The sequence below is a fragment of the Canis lupus genome, chromosome 14, assembly GCF_011100685.1.
Source record: "Canis lupus familiaris isolate Mischka breed German Shepherd chromosome 14, alternate assembly UU_Cfam_GSD_1.0, whole genome shotgun sequence".
NCBI lineage: Eukaryota > Metazoa > Chordata > Mammalia > Carnivora > Canidae > Canis > Canis lupus.
The window spans coordinates 23409090-23426995 of record NC_049235.1 but is presented as its reverse complement, the minus strand read 5'-3'; the positions used below and the strand labels follow the sequence as shown (position 1 = coordinate 23426995).

Genomic DNA, 17906 nt, shown 5'->3' with positions numbered 1-17906 from the left:
GCAGAAATTATGCAAAAATAACCAAGAACACACAAGGGAAACTTGGCAGCTAGATAAAACCTCAAATGAGTTAATCCACAGCACCAAAATATACTGTATTGTCTAAAATCAGTTCTTACTCATCATGAGAATATACATGGTCATTATGGGCAAAGGAAAACACAACCTGAAAAACATGGAGAATACCCAAAACAGACAAAAGGCACAATTTGTAGAGGCTTGGTAAACTAAGCATTATTTTCAGCTGCATAAACACAGCATGATAAATTGGGGGAACTTACTGAGGACTGGAAAACTATAAACGTCTTGAAATTCTATTCCTTTGCTTTTGGAAAGGCTCATTTCTAGATAATTTAATGATTTATTTCATTGGTTCACTCATTCTTTCAACAAAGCCTGATCGAGGATTTATGTGCCAAGCATAAGTCCAACAGAACGTCAAAAACAAAGCATTGATTCTTAAGGGAAATGGGATTGTGGCCATACTTTGAGAAAATATATTCAATTTACCTACTGTCTTTGTAATAGAAAATACAAAGTAGAACTTCTCAAAAATGTTCCTTACTGGTAAAATATATAAGAGCTACAGTGAACAAAAATTGTGGGGTATATTGATTTTAATAGAGAGACACTGGCTTAAGGATTCAAGCATTTCTTCTTAGATGACATTTGGTGAGAAGATGAAATCTGAAGATTCCTTCTTTCTCCATTAAATTCAATTTCAAACTATGAAGTACGCAAAACAAGGGAGGAGTGTATATTTAATTATGGAGGTATAGACCTATCTATATTTTTAATGCCTTTGACCCTCGTTTTTTTTATAGTTCTTACCAGTGTCATTCCTTTCTCTTAATCATCTTCATTTCTTTTACTGTCCATATCTTTAGGGTTAGAAACCTCAAATACTTACCTGAGGTAGGAACTTCTAGATTTGCCCCTCAAATAGGAGCAAAGTCTTCTGAAAGGAGGAGAGCTTGGTGTTATGTCTTTAAGTGGTGTTAACTGATGGTTACAACTGCTATAGCGTGAAATAGAAAACTAGATGCAGTCTGTCCCAGGCTCAAAAACACTGATAAACACAAATTCGTGTGAACATTCAAAAGAAGGATGGGTCGGGGGATTGCTATTGGGAGAGGGTAAGTATTGAGGTTTTATCTTAGACCAACTGCCTGTTGGCTTCTTGGCATCCGTTCTATTTCTTTTCGGTCCTGAGAAGGCCTATTCAAATGACTGAGCTAAACATGGCACATGCAGCTTTGAGTGTATGGTGTACCCGACAGGTATAAGAATTTGGCTTTGTTTTGGTCCTATTCTTGAACAAAAGCTGCTTCTTCATTAGCCTTCCAAATGTTCCTTGCCATTATGTAGAAATACATTAATTTTGAAACAAATTATGTACCATTTGAAAAACAAAATTAAAAAACTACACATAAACACACATACATACAGCGAAACTGACATTACCCTGTTCCTTCTTCCCCATGTGTCTGAGTTATAGCCAACACCTGTGGCCACACAAGGGGCAGACTTGGCAGCTGCAGAACCCAGATGTCAGACGCTGGATTGTACGTCCCTGGCAGCAGTCCTAAGTGGGAGGCTGTCTCCTCAGCTGACCTCTGAAACAGTCTATTGTCTGACTCTCTCTCTCTCTGGCCTGGGTAGGAACTAAAAAGCTGTCTGTGGGGCTGGTTCAGGGTTAGCCTACTGATGGGTTGTTCTGGATGCAATTATCCTTTGCCTTACCTTTGATTGTAAGGATTTATTTCCTTGGTAGGGGTTAAAATTGGGACTGGGCAAATTCTTGACAAAGAACTATATTCAGGTTTCTTCCAAGGACAAAATAAGATGCTTTTTGCTTTGACTGATTTTTTTTCCCCAAGTGAAATTGGAGGAGATCCGCTTTAAGTTTTAGCACACAGTTCTGGTTAATCAGAAGTAAAAATAAGAGTTTCTTGGGCACCTCCCCCTCCAAAAGAAGACTGAGTTTTCCTTATACTCTTTCTTAAAACTACTTCTTAAAGGTTGAAAATGAAACATTTCTTTCTTTAGAAACTTACGGAGCTGCAACTTTGTTTTTGCGATTACTAAAAAAAGTCATCTATTGTAGAGAAGAGCTCTGTGCATCATGAGTTATCTTGGTTCTTTAGAGAGGAAAATGATTAAACTCTAATTTTGCCTCTACACTACACTACACTACATCACTTGCTGAAGAATGACATTTATGTGTAAGATGCAATCATTATGGGAATGAGAGGTAGGAAAAGGCCAAGTATTGAAGAGGGCTCCACTTACAATGCAACACTCGTAGCTCTCAGGGAAAGTCTACTGTGCATACAGTTATAGTTATGACAAGTTAAGGAGAAATATATCTGAAGGGAGATGAATTCTGAGAAAATCATAGAATATATTTTCATATCCAACAACAAATGGTATTCATGTGCACCATGGAAAATGTGCCAAATTTTCTTTTAGTAATTTTTATAAAGGTGTAAATATATCTCTTGGCTACCACTGATTTAGGTGTGGAAAAAAAAAGAGGGAATATTTATGAGTCCCAATATAAATAAGAAAATGATAAATAAATAAATTGGAGAGAAGAGGCATATCTCTTATATGAAAGAATTCCAAATAATTTATGTGGCTACTTGCCTCTTACAGAAGTGGAACTTAATTTCCTACTGCTTGAATATGCGCTATGATTTATCACTTACTTCCAAAAACTAGAATATAAAAGTGGAGAAGGGGTTTACTTAACAGTGGAGAAGTCTGGCAAAAACACTACCTTGGCCAGGTGATAAAGGTTAATAATATCAGTAGGAATATCATGTTGATAGCATGTACCCTTGATATGATATACCACCATTGAAGGGCATGTCATCTTTGTAATCTACCTCTAAAAACCTGTAATCGAACTATGTGAACACATTAGATAAACCCCAGTTGAAGGATATTCTACAAAATACCTGACTGGTACACTCCAGAAAAATGTCATGGTCAAAAAAAACAAGAAAAGTCTGAGAAACTGTTACAGCCAAAAGTAGCCTAAGAAGACATGATGACTAAATGTAATGTGTTCTACAAGCTGGGATGCTAGAAGGGAAGAAAGAACATTATGGGAAAACTGTGAAATCAGACTAGAGTATGGACTTTAGTTAATAGTAATGAACTAACATTGGTTCATTAGTTGTAGCAAATGCTCTGTAGTAGTTTGAGATGTTAACAAAAGGAACACTAAGTAGGAGGTATATAGGAACCCTGCACTATTTTTGTAACTTTTCTATAAATCTAAAGCTACCCTAACATAAAAAGTTTATTTAATGATGTCTAAATACTGCTATATTGACTGTAAGAGAGTTTCACATCAATCAATGAGTCTTTTTCACCCACATGGATGCACCAAACCATACGGCATAAAGCATTGTTTTCCTGACACATAAGAATACTTCATCTTTCAGAACAATGTACTATCAGTGGAATCAGACCTATTTTGAAAGTTTCAGATTTTTCAATACTATTTGAGTCATGCCCTTAGTAGGATGACACAAGTGCTCAAAAGATAATCTCCACAAACTCTTCTCAATGGCTTTAAAAGACAACATCCTGGGACACCTGGGTGGCTCAGCAGTTGAGCGTCTGCCTTTGGCTCAGGGCCTGATCCCAGGGTCCGGGATTGAGTCCCCACATCAGGCTCTGTGCAGGGAGCCTGCTTCTACCCTCTGCCTATGTCTCTGACTCTTTCTCTCATGAATAAATAAATAAAATAGTTTTAAAAAAAAAGCCACCTTCAGCCACCTACCAAATATACTTATTCATGTGAATGTTACTACTGACATAGTAAGACGATGTATTATCTCTGAAAGTAGCATTCTTTGCTTGATAACAAATGATTAATAAATGAACATTGCCCTCAGTTATCATGATAGCAGTTAAAGGAGTAAGATCTGATGTACCACTGTTTTAGAACATGGATGAGATTATTTCTTTGCTACTCTGATCTGTCCTTTAGAATTATAAGACGTTAGGATTCTGGGACTATTAGAAAAGATTTTTTTTTCATACTATTCCTAATTTGTCATTTTCCTTTGAAAAGGGGAAAAAAGTGTTGGTTCAGTGAATGTTTACTTAAAAAAACAAATTATTATGGATTTCCAGAACTTTAACAAGAAATGTGCTTTTGTTAATACCTAGTGGTACTATTTTAAAAGTTCAATCAAAATTTAACCATAATAAGTTGGTCAGAATTACCTCTCTAATTCTGCTTTTAGGAAAAGATGCAAATGCCATTAAAGAAAGCCAGAGAAAAATACATGCAACTTCCTGAATATATTTTAGGGCTAAAAATAAGATTCAGTAAAAGCATTTGTACATTCTCTACTTTACTTTTTCTAATGATAATTTGTATTAAGGAAAATGGCCATGATTCTTGATAATAAGAGAAAAGAAAGTGTCCCGTAGGGAATTCTTAACTAAGGAATTGCAGAGAGTCAACCGACATATTTTAGAAATTTTTCCTATAGTTAGGTATTTACTATGGAAAAAAAAATAATGGGGCAGGAGAGACCAATAATAAATGTTAAGTTGCTGTTTTTTATATGACTCTTTAAGCAGTTCAGTTAATATGTATTTTGCATTTTGTTAGACTAATGTGCACGTGTGGTAAGTAATGAGAATTATAGCGGCTTCCTTTCTTAGAACACCTATGGTGTGTCAAGCTTTATGCTGTCACACATCTGACAAAACTGTCTAAAACTTAACGCTGCAAGGTGCATACAATTACTATTTAACAAGTGTGGGAACTAAGATAACCAGAGGTTAGGGAACTGACCAAAGTCCCACAGCTTGTAAGTGAGGGAGCCATTACAGACTGTCTGGCTTGCCTCAGAGGTCCAAACTCTTTCCCTTTTTTTTTGGGGGGGGGGGGGAGGTGGCTCTCCAAACTCTTTCCACCAGAACATACAGCTTTGTTGTAATTTAAAATTATGAACACTATTGAATTAAATGTTTATCACTAACCAGGTGAGTTAGGTCACTTAACCTCTCTAGGCTTCAAGTTTCTCTTGGGTAAATGAAGTTGGCTGGATGATTTCTAATGTTTCTTCCAATTTTAAAATAGTAACACTGATTCATACACAAGGTTAAGAAAACTAAAATGTTTTTGTTAAAAAAAGGTTGCGAATACTAGGCCTTGCTAAATTTTGTGATGATGGGGATCTATCTAGAGTTAGATATTCATGTGATTTCTTCCAAATCTTTCCAGTCCTGTGAAGCCAGGACTAGTGATCTTACCACTTTCAAAGTTATTCCCTTAAATTTACATATAAGTGGAAATTTCATTTTTTGTGGCACTTCACAAACTATATACTTAAATATTTGCTTCACAAAGAATTAATAACTTGCATTCAAATATGAATGTAAAGAAAGCTATTTTTTCTGGGTCTGAAAATAATCAAAATATTGATTTATTTTAATTCACATTTATTTAAATATAACAATTATTTTAGACAAATGAAAATACAAGCATATTTATAACATGGTAGACATAAATATAAATGAGAAAATTTCACAAATATATTAGACAAATTGATGATGTACTTAACATTTACTTTCAAGGTACATTAACGTGGATATTCAAAAGTATGCTTTCACAAAAACTACTATAAAATGTTCACATTCATGTTAGTTCACATTTCCTAGACTGATGTTTTATGAAAACTGTGTAGAGATTTAATGTAATCACTCCCCTCATTTGGTAACATTATTTGTAAATGAAGCACATTTTTGTCAATAGAAACGTTCATTTAACTTTTAAATAATATGGCATTTTTATCAAGACAATGCTACATTTATTAAACAAACATGCACAACACGTAAAACTTAAATGGTTCAGGTACCTTTATGCACAGAGTCTAGTTTTGTTATGGCACTCTATCTTTGTAAAAAATATACTTAAAATTTGGCACAGAATCAATAAAGTGTATTGCTCCTAATCAAAACAAATGTGATTTAAATTTTCCATGGCATGGAAAATATTCCATCACAGTTTGCTTCTTCTCTTTACAGTTTATTGACCAATGGCAGTTCTTTACTGCTTTAGTTAGAATAAATAATGGATAGCCAAGAACTAAAAGTCATAGTTAGGTGTTTTGCCTGCACTCTAATTGGAAATGAGTCGATTTCAGCTTTTCTAGCAGTAAAACATTTCCATCTGTACGGTGGCCAACAAATTTCTAAATAAGAGTGTTATCAGCAATAATATGTATCATCATGAGATGTTTTTCTTTAGGAGGCAGAGAGGTTGAAAGGAAACGTGAATCTCTTCATAAACTGGGAACATATGTGGTAAGGGGAGCAAATGCCAACCAAGGCAGAAGCAGGGGGACTTCTCTGGAAAGCTGGTAAGGGCACAGGCTCTGAAGTAGCAGTGAGGCAGAAAACAAAGGCAGGCATCCAGGGACCATCCACGGTGGAAAGGGCTGCCATGGGTGGGAGGAAGTTGAAATGTATCACTCAAAGGAAAAGGTGTTCCAGAGCAGGTATGGCATTCATGGCTCAGCAAACTACCACTGCGTTTTAGGAAAAGCTGTAAATTTCTACCTCGCTGTCTAAATCAGGATTGAAGAGATTGAGCTACTAGATGACACTGTTTTTCTGAATTCATTCATAAACATTGTGGAAGAAAGGGAATAACATTAATTCAAGCTTCCTCCAAACCAGAGAAGAGAGATAGCATTCTCATTCTAAGCACAGATTTTGGAGTTGTGGTAACTAAGAAAAGTGCCACAGCTCTTTCTCACAGTTCTCCTAAGATAAACTCGAGGTGTTATATTTTGAGACCAGCTGAAGGAATCTGCTCCTTTCATAAAACCCTGATAGCCTAATTTTTATATTTATTATCTGGGGGAAAGGAAGTAGAGCTTAAGTCCAACCTTTGTACAAATATATTCTAAGAAATAGAGTAATGAACATTAATGTCGTTTGCTTTATGATCCTTGCTTTTCTAAGGACCTTTAAGCAGTGAAATGGCAAAGAACATCAAACAGGTTAAATAAAATAGGCAAACTTTTGTTTCAAGCTGTTAAGGTGCAAAGAGACAGATTACAAATCACAGAGCACTGAATTTTCAAGGGTGAAATCGTACCAAAACCGTGATAAATTTTCGCTGACATCATAGGAGAGTAAGTGGTCTGGAAGGTCACTGATGGTGCCCTGCACAGCCAGCACGTGTGGGGCCAAGGTGAAGGGCACGTCGTTCAGGAGTTCGGCCATTAACGAGTTGTTTTCCAAAGTCTGGCCTGCCTTATTTTCCACCTCGGGGCCTGCTCCAGTCACACTGGATGAGGTTTCTTTGCCAGTCTAAAAATACATATATATTTAAGTCATTTAGACCTTGTGGACTTGGAGGCTTAGGAATGGTAAATGTGGCATTAATATAGCAAAATGATTGTGAAATGTGGGATACAGAAAGAGTCCTAGATCAGAATGCTATTATTTATTTCACTTGAGAAATACATCCATCTCAGTCTCTACTGGACTTTGAAATGAATCCTAAACCCTACTTTTACTCAGACTGGCCACCCATGGCTCTCTCAAATACAAATTGGCATTCTTGCTATTTCCTTAGCCTGATAATGTCTACAAAGTCTGGCTCACAGATCTGATGTATGCTTTCAGGCTCTAGGGAATTCCCAGCTTCCCTGTGAAATCTTATATCAACACAGTCCAAAGTGACCTTTCTCACTTCAGAGAGAATATGGGGCACACTGCCTAGGATATTATTTGGCAATTCCTGTTTGTGTCCATGCTGGTGGCTGTTTCATATGCATAGGTCTTATCCCCAACTAGACTCTAGGGTACTTGAGGGCAACAAATCTTTTTGACATTTCTTTGTATTCTCCACCTTGCATGCCTTACCTTGCGTATTTTGTATGTACGCGTGTATCCTCTGCCTCATATACCCTAATACATATTTGAGTGTTTACCTAGTATGCGAACCATAAGTATTGGTTGATTGCCTGACTTTCACTGGAACTAGCGTGTTATGTTACACAAGGTTTTCAAAGAGGAACTGATATATTTTGTTCAATTTCTTCAAGACTGGTATACCTTATACATAGTACTTTACCAAAAGATACGCACCAGGGTGTTCACAACACTCTATGCAAGCCCCAAACCGGAAACCACCTGAGTATCCATCAACAGGAGAATGAATAAAAAATTGAAGAGAAACCAACGACCTGCTGCTCCAAGCAGCTGAAACCTACCTCAAACCAGGTTAGGCAAAATGTGACTCCCCGACCCCCTCAACTGGGTCTCATGCAGAATAAGACTGCTGTGTCTGTATGGAGGCCTCCGAGGCCCTTCCTGATCTGGCTCCATGTACCTCTCTGACAGGATCCTCAGCTAGTCTGTCCTGGCTCCCTTCTTTCTCATCCCACTACCTCCCATTGTTGCTCCTGAACACCCAGGCTGCTTCTGCCTTGGCCCTTTCCTCTCCAGTCCCTCTGCCCTAGAGGTTCTTCTCCCAGAAATACCAGGTTCCTTCTCTCATGTCCTCAGGGAGGCCTCCCTTGACCAACTATTTAAACTGTATCCTGGCCCTCACTTCCCCCTCTCCAGCACTCCGTCTCCCTCTCCATAGCCCTTGGCACCTTGTTACATGGTATATAATTTATTCTGGTATCACCCCTTGGAAGCTTAAGGAGTTTCACTTCCCATGTTCACTGCTGTATCTCCACTGCCCAGCACTCCATAACCAATTGTTGAATGGATGAAAACAGACATGATTTTTGCCTGGTTGGAGCTCACGTCCTAATAGTCATAAGTGCTGATAAATTCCTTCTAAGTATAGAAGAGAATGATTTTCTGTAAGAAACAGCAATTTTGTAAGACTCGTTATTGAAGTGGAAAATACACACAGAAAAGGGTCCATCATAAGGGTAGAGCCTGCTAAATTTTAACCGACCAAACACCTGTGAGCAACCAGCACCCAGATCAAGAAAGAGAAGTGGCCAGCTCCCTGGAGGCCCCGGGGGTGCTTGCTTTCAAAGCCAACTCTTTGCCCCTCAGTCATCATCCTGATTTCTAACAGTATAGAGAGGTTTTACCTGTATTTTAAATGTAGTCATAATACAGTAGGAACTCTTTTGTTTCTGGCTTCTTTCACTTAACATTATATGTATGAGATTCATTCATGTTGTTGCATGTGGGCTTTAGAAAATTTTCGAAGGACAGATTGTTGTAGAGGAGATGTATTCTTACTGATGTCAAAAGAATCTCTTTGGTCGCTGTGTTGACTATAGCCAGTGGGGGATACTGTGCCCAGGGAAGGAAGCAGGAAGACCAGCTGGGAATGAAAAGATTGTGGATTAGATGGTGATACTAATGGAGAGACAGAATGGTTAGACTGTGGATAGACCAAGAAAGCCAATAGGATGTCCTAATGGAATGGACATGGGGTGTGAGAGTAAGAGCAGAGTCAAGGATGAAGCCAAAGTCTGTGGCTTGAGGAATAAGAATGGAGTCTCCATTTTTCAGGGATGGGAAAAGAGTGTCAGGGGGAAGCAAGTATGGCAGGAAGATGAGGAGCTGTTCTGGATGTTCCAAGTGTCTCACAGACATCTAAGTGGAGCTGTAAATAGGCAGGGGGATCTGATATGAGTCTGGAGTTGGGGGAGGGGGTGGATCTTGAGAAGAGAGTCTGCTTAGTGCTGTGTTTAAAAGATGATAGGGGGGATCCCCGGATGGCTCAGTGGTTTGGTGCCTGCCTTTGGCCCAGGGTGTGGTCCTGGAGTCCTGGGATTGAGTCCCACGTCAGGTTCCCTTGCATGGAGACTGCTTCTCCCTCTGCCTGTGTCTCTGACTCTCTCTCTTTCTCTCTCTCTCTCTCTGTGTGTGTCTCTCATGAATAAATAAATTAAATCTTTAAAAAATAATAAAATAAAAGATGATAGGAGGTGGGGCGCCTGGGTAGCTCACTCAGTTGGGCATCCGACTCTGTTTTGGCTGGGGTCATGATCTCAGGGTCATGGGATCAAATCCCCTGTGTCAGGCTCCATGCTTGGGACTCTGCTTTTCAGTGTGGACTCTGCTTTTCTCTTCTTCTCCCTCTGCCCCTCACCCTGCTTGTGCATGCACTCTCTCTAAAATAAATAAATCTTTAAAAAGAAAAGATGATGAGAGGATGGCAAGTGAAGACAAATATGAGAACAGACAACATTTGTAGACATTGTGCTATACATGGGAAAAAGATATGGGCCAGTAGCTGGAAAGGGATGTGGGATCAAGAGAGGTTTCTCTTGATTCTTCTTTTGTTTCTGAGTTGAGAGAAAATGGCAGCAGTTGCTATGGTACTGAGAAGCTCTAGAGAGGAAAAATCCATGATTTTGTAGGAGAGGAACTGCTCTCTTCACAAGGCATCCCCAACGCCTAGAACAGAGGCCCTCAAGAAATCATTGTTGAGTAAATGACTTTGAATTCACCAAACACATTCCCGGCAAGAGTTGTCTTAACTTCACGTGAAAACAATACACCAGAATACTTTCTTGGATTGCAAATAGAACAGTGTAACCCCACCCTGCTATGACAAGGCTTATTAGAAAGGTCCACGTATGTAGACCTGCCTCCTGAAACCTGAGTGACTTAAATACTAAGGATCCCTGGGTCAGATGAGAGCACAGGTATCAGTGAGCAATGATGCCACAATTCTAGCCTCTTTAGAGGATATCACCTATCTATCGCTGCTTTCCTCAAGATGACCTACGCACTGAGGCTTTGGTTACCCTGGAGCAGCACAACAGAGTGTTTAGAGCACAGATTCTAGAGCTACACTGCTTGGGCGTAAATCCAAGGTCTCTTGCTTATTGCCCTGGGCAAGTTATTTAACTTCCCTGTGCCTTAGTTTCCTTGGCTGTACTATGAGATCAATAATAGTATCTATTTCACAGGATTGCTATGAGGATTAACGAAACGATATTTGTAAGTAAGTAGAATAAGCTTAGCACATGTTAAAGTGAGTGAATAAACAAAAACTTTAGGAATGGCCAGTGCCACTTGGCTTTAAAGTTCAGGATCCATCCATCTCTCTCTCTCTTTTTAAAGATTTTATTTATTTGAGGGACAGAGATTGAGAGAGTGTGAGAAAGTGCACAAGTGGGGGGAGGGCCAGAGGGAGTGGGAGAGAGAGAATCCTTTTTTTCTTTTTAATATTTTATTTATTTATTCATGAGAGACACAAAGAGAAGAGGCAGCATAGGCAGAGGGAGAAGCAGGTTCCATGCAGGGAGTCCAATGTGGGACTCGATCCCGGGTCTCCAGGATCAATGCCCTGAGCCGAAGGTAGATGCTCAACTGCTGAGCCACCCAGGCATCCTGAGAGAGAGAGAATCCTAAGCAGACTCTGCACTTAATGCAGAGTCTGATGCAGGGTTCTACTCAAGGCTCTATCTCATGACCCTGAGATCATGACCTGAGCTGAAATCAAAAGTCGGATGCTTAACCTAGTGAGCCGTCCAGGCACCCTCTTTTGTTTTGACATTCACTGGTGGTTCAAATCATCTTACCTTACCATCCTCTCTTACATCTTGCCTTCTTTTAATCTCATGCACAAATGTTCCCTAGATCTGTTAATAGCATCCTATGCTTGAACGTTCTTCTCTTTCTTATGTATAGAATGTTCTCCTTCCTCACTAAAGAGGGTATTACCCATACTGCCTTGCTTTCTAAACACCCAACTTCTAAGGTTTAACTCTCTGGCAAACTGAATCTTGGATAATAAAGGAATTGAGAGATGTGATTCCTTGTTCAAGTTTTCCTGATAAAACTGCTGTATACTTCATCCACCTGGGCCTCTCTTCTATTGTCTATAAAATGAGTGGTGAGGGGTGAAAAATGATCATGAGGAGGAGGAGGATGGCAGCACATGGCATATGCTGGGCACTTCCTTTGTGCTAGCCTCCATCCAAGCTATTTAAGTGTACTCACTCATGTAAGTCCTACCACAGCTTTGTGAAGTGTGTATCATTATTAGTCCCATGTGAAAAACAGAGGACACGGAAGGACCCAAAGGTGAAGCAAGTTGTCCTCAGCTTACACAGCTAGTCTGTGGTGACACTGAGAATCAAACCCAGTGACCTTTAATGCTTTACATTTGAAGACCCCGCACACCTCAGACATGCTGTGGACAGACTGGTGAGCTGAATGAACAAAGCCCTGAAAATGTAGAGGGCCACATTAGAAAATATGACAGGTGCCAACAGAGCATATTTTAGCTTAATTTAGAAGGACAAAAGACTCTAATATCTTCTACCATTAGGAAGAAAGGATTGCAGAAATCATTAAGGTGACAGATCTTAGACTAGAGAAGGACAGGAAAGCAACTATAATTTATGAGATATTTATCCCCTGGAATGAATTTATCAGTAGTCGGGATAAACCATGGGGAAACACTGGGGAAGGTGAAACAAGATTCTCTATAAGTTGATCATTGTTGAAATGGAGAGATAGAAGGTACACAGGAAGGTGCTACAGTATTCTTTCTACCTTTGAATATGTTTGACAACTGTCCAAAATAAAAAGTTTCCAAAAATGAAATCAACTTCAAAATGCCACTGACAAAGTGTTCCACCAAATGCCTCCTAGAAGGATCTGAATTTCAGCTGTGCTGTATGTATTACTCCAACATCTATCTCTTAACAGTTGGCTCGAGTGCAACATTGCAGTCTCCAAGGAGGCTGCCTGCCCTGTTGGCAGCAGGGTGAGTGCCATGATGCAGCTGCTGTTGGCATGCTGAGAGCTGGAAGGGGAGAAATTATAAGGCAAAACAAGAGTAAGTCACAAAGAAAATGTGAGTCAAAATTCAAGGACCCCACACCCGCTACTCTGATCACGAAGTCTAGCTTGGCAGCCAGTGGAAGCAGAGGTGGGGGCTGAGGGCTGAAACAGGTGCATGAGTTCCCCGGCAAAATGCAGCCCTCTCTCTTACACACACAGTCTTTCAATTTTTTTCATTTGCATAATAAAATGGGTCTTTAAAAAGAAGAATGAGTATGTTAATCACAATGGAGCAAGAAGAAAAGAATCAATTAACCTTATGGTTAATAGCCAAATTTTAAAATATTATTTCAAATATTGTGTTCATAAAGCATATTTGTTATTTTTGTGATTAATCCTGTTCACAGAAGGGCTGCTATGACAATGTTCTTGAGCATAAGTTCCTTCATATAATCTAGCTTTAATACTTCTTTTTCAAATTAATGTTTGCCCTTGCATGGCTTGAATATGAGTATCCCATGTCAGAATTTTTTTTTTGTCTTGAGGAGAAGATGAATTTCCTTATTGTTATCAGTACAACAAAGTTTAGAATTAATTAGCTATTTTTATGTTTGTTTAATAATTCTTATTCATCACTTAACCTGTTAAAAAATGGGCTGGCCAAGTTTATCTTGTATTCCTCACATTCTATTATCTTTGTTTCAAATAATTCAAGAAGGTTTATAGGCAGTATTCTTTTTTTTTTTTTTTTTTTTTTGCAGAGGGGCTGTAAAGATTCTTGAGGTTCAAACTGTAAAATCTTCTCAGAGCTTCAGAAAAAAGGTCCAAGAAGACAAGGCACATAACACTTTTCAGTAAAGGCTTAGAAAAATGAAGTCACTTCCCTGGAGCAACAGAAGGTTAGTGGCATCCTGTGAACCTCACTCCTGGGTATTTGAAAGCAAGAAAATGCAGGTTCAAGAACAGACTACATTTTTCCTGGCACAGAAGCCCCCCAAATCACCATGAAATCTATTAAGGGGTGCCAATTTTGCAAACCCGCTAACAGTTTGGAGACCTCATCTACTTAGCCATACCTGCCTAAAATATGAATATTTTATTAATATTAAATCACCTATATTTAGCATCTTTTTAAACTCCTGCATTTGGGACGCCTGGGTGGCTCAGCAGTTGAGCACCTCCCTTTGGCTCAGGGCGTGATCCTGGAGTCCCGGGATTGAGTCTCACATCGGGCTCCCTGCATGGAGCCCGCTTCTCTCTCTGCCTGTGTCTCTGCCTCTCTCTCTCTGTGTCTCTCATGAATGAATAAATTTTAAAAATCTTTAAAAAAACCCACAAAACCCTCCTGCATTTTAAGACAACCTATGCCTCAGATAAGTAGAGATAAAATAGTGTCCCATAAAAGCAAAATATTGAAGCATTAAAATTTAGAAACCAACCTTAAACAAAACAGTAACAGAACCTATTAGAAGAATATGAAACCAGGTATAAAACACATCTAGCACATTCAATTTACATGCAAAGAAGGTAGCTATACACTAAAGCATATTTCTAGGAAACAAGTTACAGTAAGAAGAGGTAATGTCAAGCTCTGGCTGTCTATGCCTTTAAATTCTAACATCTATAAATAAAAGACATGTTCCTTTGAACAATAGCCTGAACAGGCAACACTGTCACTTTATCTCCCCAGATAACTATCCATTCTATTCTGGCTTCAGCTGGTATCTGCTTGCATTACATCAGTGTCTTGGTGGGGGTGGGTTGGGGGGGGACAAATCTGAGTCAGAAGTATCAGGGGACAGGAGGTTAGAAGGTGATAGAAGCAAAAGCACAGTTAAGGCAGCACTCAGGCTCCTTATTTATTTATTTTTCTAAGAAGCTAGTTGCTAATAAATGTCCAGCTAGCTGACAAAAGCAGGAGGACTGGTCTCTTATACCTACATAAGCTCTAAGCAATAGTCTCCTTTCACTAGGGAAAAATTATTTTGCAAAGGTAGAGACTGATTGTTGCTTTTCTGCAGATCCTCTGTACTCAGAACAATAACCCAGTGCCTCACTTGTGGCACTTGGTTGGCACTGAATCCGCTCTCCTTATTTCTGAGATACTCTAGGCACCCCAGACTTGATTTGAAATCGAGGGGGTTAGGCCAAACAAAAAAAGCCCAGAACACCTGACCACTGATACAGATAAATTAGGCAGGAGTGAAAGCTGAATTCACTGCAAACATGTTTCCCATAGGGCCTTGGCTTGGCCCAGTTTGAGGATGCCATATATTTAAAAAGCAAACTAAGGGGCCAGGTTAGAAAGTAGATACTTTCTTAGCTCCCTTTCTGATTTCTGACATCATTTCAATTTACATCTCAGCTTATGATATTTTTTTCAATATTTGTTCCCTTCCCCTCACCCCCCACAGTTTTTCCACCTGCCTGTGCTTCCCATTTCTTCCATCTTTCTTTAAAAACAAAAAACAAAAAAACAAAAACAACAAAAAAAGTTCTCCTGACTTCCTCTTTTCAGAACTCCAGCTGAATGTATGCAAGTGAAGAGAGGGAAGTAAGCAGCAGGCTGGCACTTGCTTCTGTAATCTGTTCCATGCATTCTTGGAAAAGTGGCTTCACTGAAGCCGGAAAATCTTCTGTACAGCCAACTAGAGTGGGGGAGCAGTGGAAAGAGGAAAGAGAAGCATTTCAGGAAAGGAACCAGCAAGAAACAGTATGCTCAGCATGGGATCCTGTTTAATACTGGTTTGTGAAATAAAAAAAGGCTATCCAAGTGATTTTTTTTAAAAAAACATTTTTAAAAAGAAGATGATAAAAAAACTTGAAAAAGAAGTTTATAGAAGCTCATCATCTCTGACCTGAAGCTATCCAGAAATCTCAAGGCCTTCCCCCTCATTCTTGTCAGCACACTTTTCACCCCTGCTCTCCCCTCCTGTAGCCCTCCATCACCACCTGGCTCCTCACTGCCAGCCCATGGGGATGAGTGCCTCGCATCCCACTCTGCAGAGGAAATAGGAATCATCAGGGGAGGATCTCGTCTACTTACTGTACCCAAAAACCTTCTCTGCATCTGTCTGTACCCCTCCATACTTCCCTCCTGCCACCACAGGCAAGTTGCCCTCTTCCTACCCAAAGCAAATCCCTCCCTGGCACCCCGCATCCATCTCGCCCCTACTCTTGAAGGACACGGCTTCATCCATTAGGAGGTGGCTCCTGATTGCTCATCTTTTATAAAGTCAATTCATCATTCACAGAAAGTTCTCCTGAGGTCTTTCATACCCAACCGGATCTTACCCACTGAACGCCCACACTATCTTTCTTTCGCAGCCAGGCTGAGATGATTGTTGACACTCGCCATCTGTTTCACTCCTCACCCACTGCAATCGGCCTTCTATCTCTGCCCCTGTACGGCCACTACTTTGTCCAAGGTCACTAATAATCACACTGTGCTAAACTCAGAAGACGTTCTCAAGTGCTAACCATATATGACTTCTTTGTAGCACTTCAGACTGGTGACTCTCTGAGTTTTTTAATCTTCTGGCTTCCGCGCCACTTGTTAGCGTTGCCTTTATCTGTCTAGCTGATTTTTTTTTTTTTTTGTCTATTCTGAAAGGATATTCTCCATTCTGTTGCTTTATTCTTCCTCTCTCAACACACTTCCCCAGAGGAGCTTATCCATATCCATGGTTCCTTCTGCCCTATTCCTCCACTCCCCCAAAGTAGATACAAGAATGTAGATACATGCATGTGTACACACACACACACACACACACACACACACATATATCTTGAACCCAGACTTCTATTTAGAGCTCTGGACCCACATGTTCAATTCCTATTATATCTTTCCATTTGAAATATTAAACTCAACATGTTCTGAACCTGACTCTCAAGGCTTCCCAGTTCTATTCCAACCCAATGCTCTTCTAATATTTTTTGTGCAATGACTGTCAAACACAGAAGTCTGAATTATCTTGGACTTCTCTCTCCCTGTCACTTCCTCTATCCGGTAAGTGACTGAGTCCTACTGATTTTGAGGTTTTTAATGTCTCCCCAAGTTTCATCATTTCTCATCAATCCCACCATCAATTCTCTTAATGCAAGCCACTATAGTCTTGTATCATGAATGCTGCAAGAGTCTCCTATATATGGCCTTACTCCTCTCTCCCTCTCGCTGGTAGTATCTCACATGCTCTTCCTTGTTTAATGCTCCTCAGTGCCTTTGGACAAAAAAACTCCCTATTGTAGCACAAAAGGTATGATCTGGCCTTGCTTACTCCTCAGATTTCTTTTATTACCATTCCCTAATGTCTTCACACCAAGCTATTTACAATTATCCAAACATGCCAAGCTTTCCCTTTAGCTCTGAGCTTTGGCTCATTTGGTTACTTCTGCCTAAATTGGGACATCTTTCTCTTTCCTACTCCCTACATCTTGCCTCTTTCAATTTGCCCTTCAGGATGCACACCAGCGCTCTTTTAGAAAGAGCTCCCCAAGTAACTCCTCAAACCTGGGCCAAGTGCCTGCCCATGTATTCCCACAACAGCTTGTGCATACCTTTCTCTCGCCACAAATCACACTGGACTGGAATGCTCTGTCACCCTCATAATACCATGGGCCATTGAAACTCAGGGACAGTAGCCTTCATCTCCATTCCCCTGGCAATCAGAGCAATGTCTGGCTCATAACAGGTGATTGATATATATTTATTGAATGACTAAATAATTTCAGTTTCTTCACAAACTTTATATTCAGACTTATTCAGAAAAGGCCAGGAATTATTATGTTAAGCTGGATTTCCACATCTGTTTTTTTTTCCTAACAAGATTTTGCCCACTGCATTATCACCCACATGGTAAACCATGGATGGTATTAAATACAAACAAACTTAAAACTAGCTTAGTTTCCTAAAGAACGAGATGGATTGTTCTTCACTTGGCAAATGAACAACTTCACTAATGTGTCTCCCAATGGAAGTTCAATGAGGTTCTACTACAATGTAGAGACTGTGGCAACTTTTTTTTTTTTTTTTTTTTATTATCATAGATCCACCTTTCATCAAGAGAGAGAGGTAGAAGCTAACCTTATCATCTCCAAACTCCCTCTAATCAAGTGTCTTAGTCCATTCTGGCTGCTAT

The 17906-nt window shown here is 39.6% G+C and overlaps 1 protein-coding gene and 1 long non-coding RNA gene across 11 annotated transcripts in view; one reads left to right on the top strand and one right to left on the bottom strand.

Moving 5' to 3' along the window:
- LOC106559691 overlaps positions 1 to 16514 on the top strand; it is a 104708-nt gene extending 88194 nt beyond the window's left edge. The window contains exons 7-9 of one of the 2 annotated variants that reach the window (XR_005369445.1): positions 12694 to 12823; positions 13530 to 13667; positions 15287 to 16514. This is a non-coding gene — a long non-coding RNA (uncharacterized LOC106559691). Of the gene's footprint in view, positions 1 to 12693; positions 12824 to 13529; positions 13897 to 15286 lie in introns of those variants that run through there. The other variant, XR_005369446.1, reaches the window with a different exon arrangement.
- Positions 5459 to 17906, bottom strand: part of LOC610321 (UBAP1-MVB12-associated (UMA)-domain containing protein 1) — a 229683-nt gene continuing 217235 nt past the window's right edge. For 6 of the 9 annotated variants that reach the window (XM_038556908.1, XM_038556909.1, XM_038556910.1 and 3 more), the window contains 2 exons: positions 7139 to 7353; positions 5459 to 6473 (listed from right to left, as the gene is read on the bottom strand). In XM_038556908.1, the coding sequence (XP_038412836.1) occupies positions 6263 to 6473; positions 7139 to 7353 (426 nt within the window). In that variant the 3' untranslated portion in view covers positions 5459 to 6262. Of the gene's footprint in view, positions 7354 to 9104; positions 9344 to 17906 lie in introns of all 9 variants that reach the window. The other 3 variants (XM_038556918.1, XM_038556915.1, XR_005369443.1) reach the window with 2 other exon arrangements.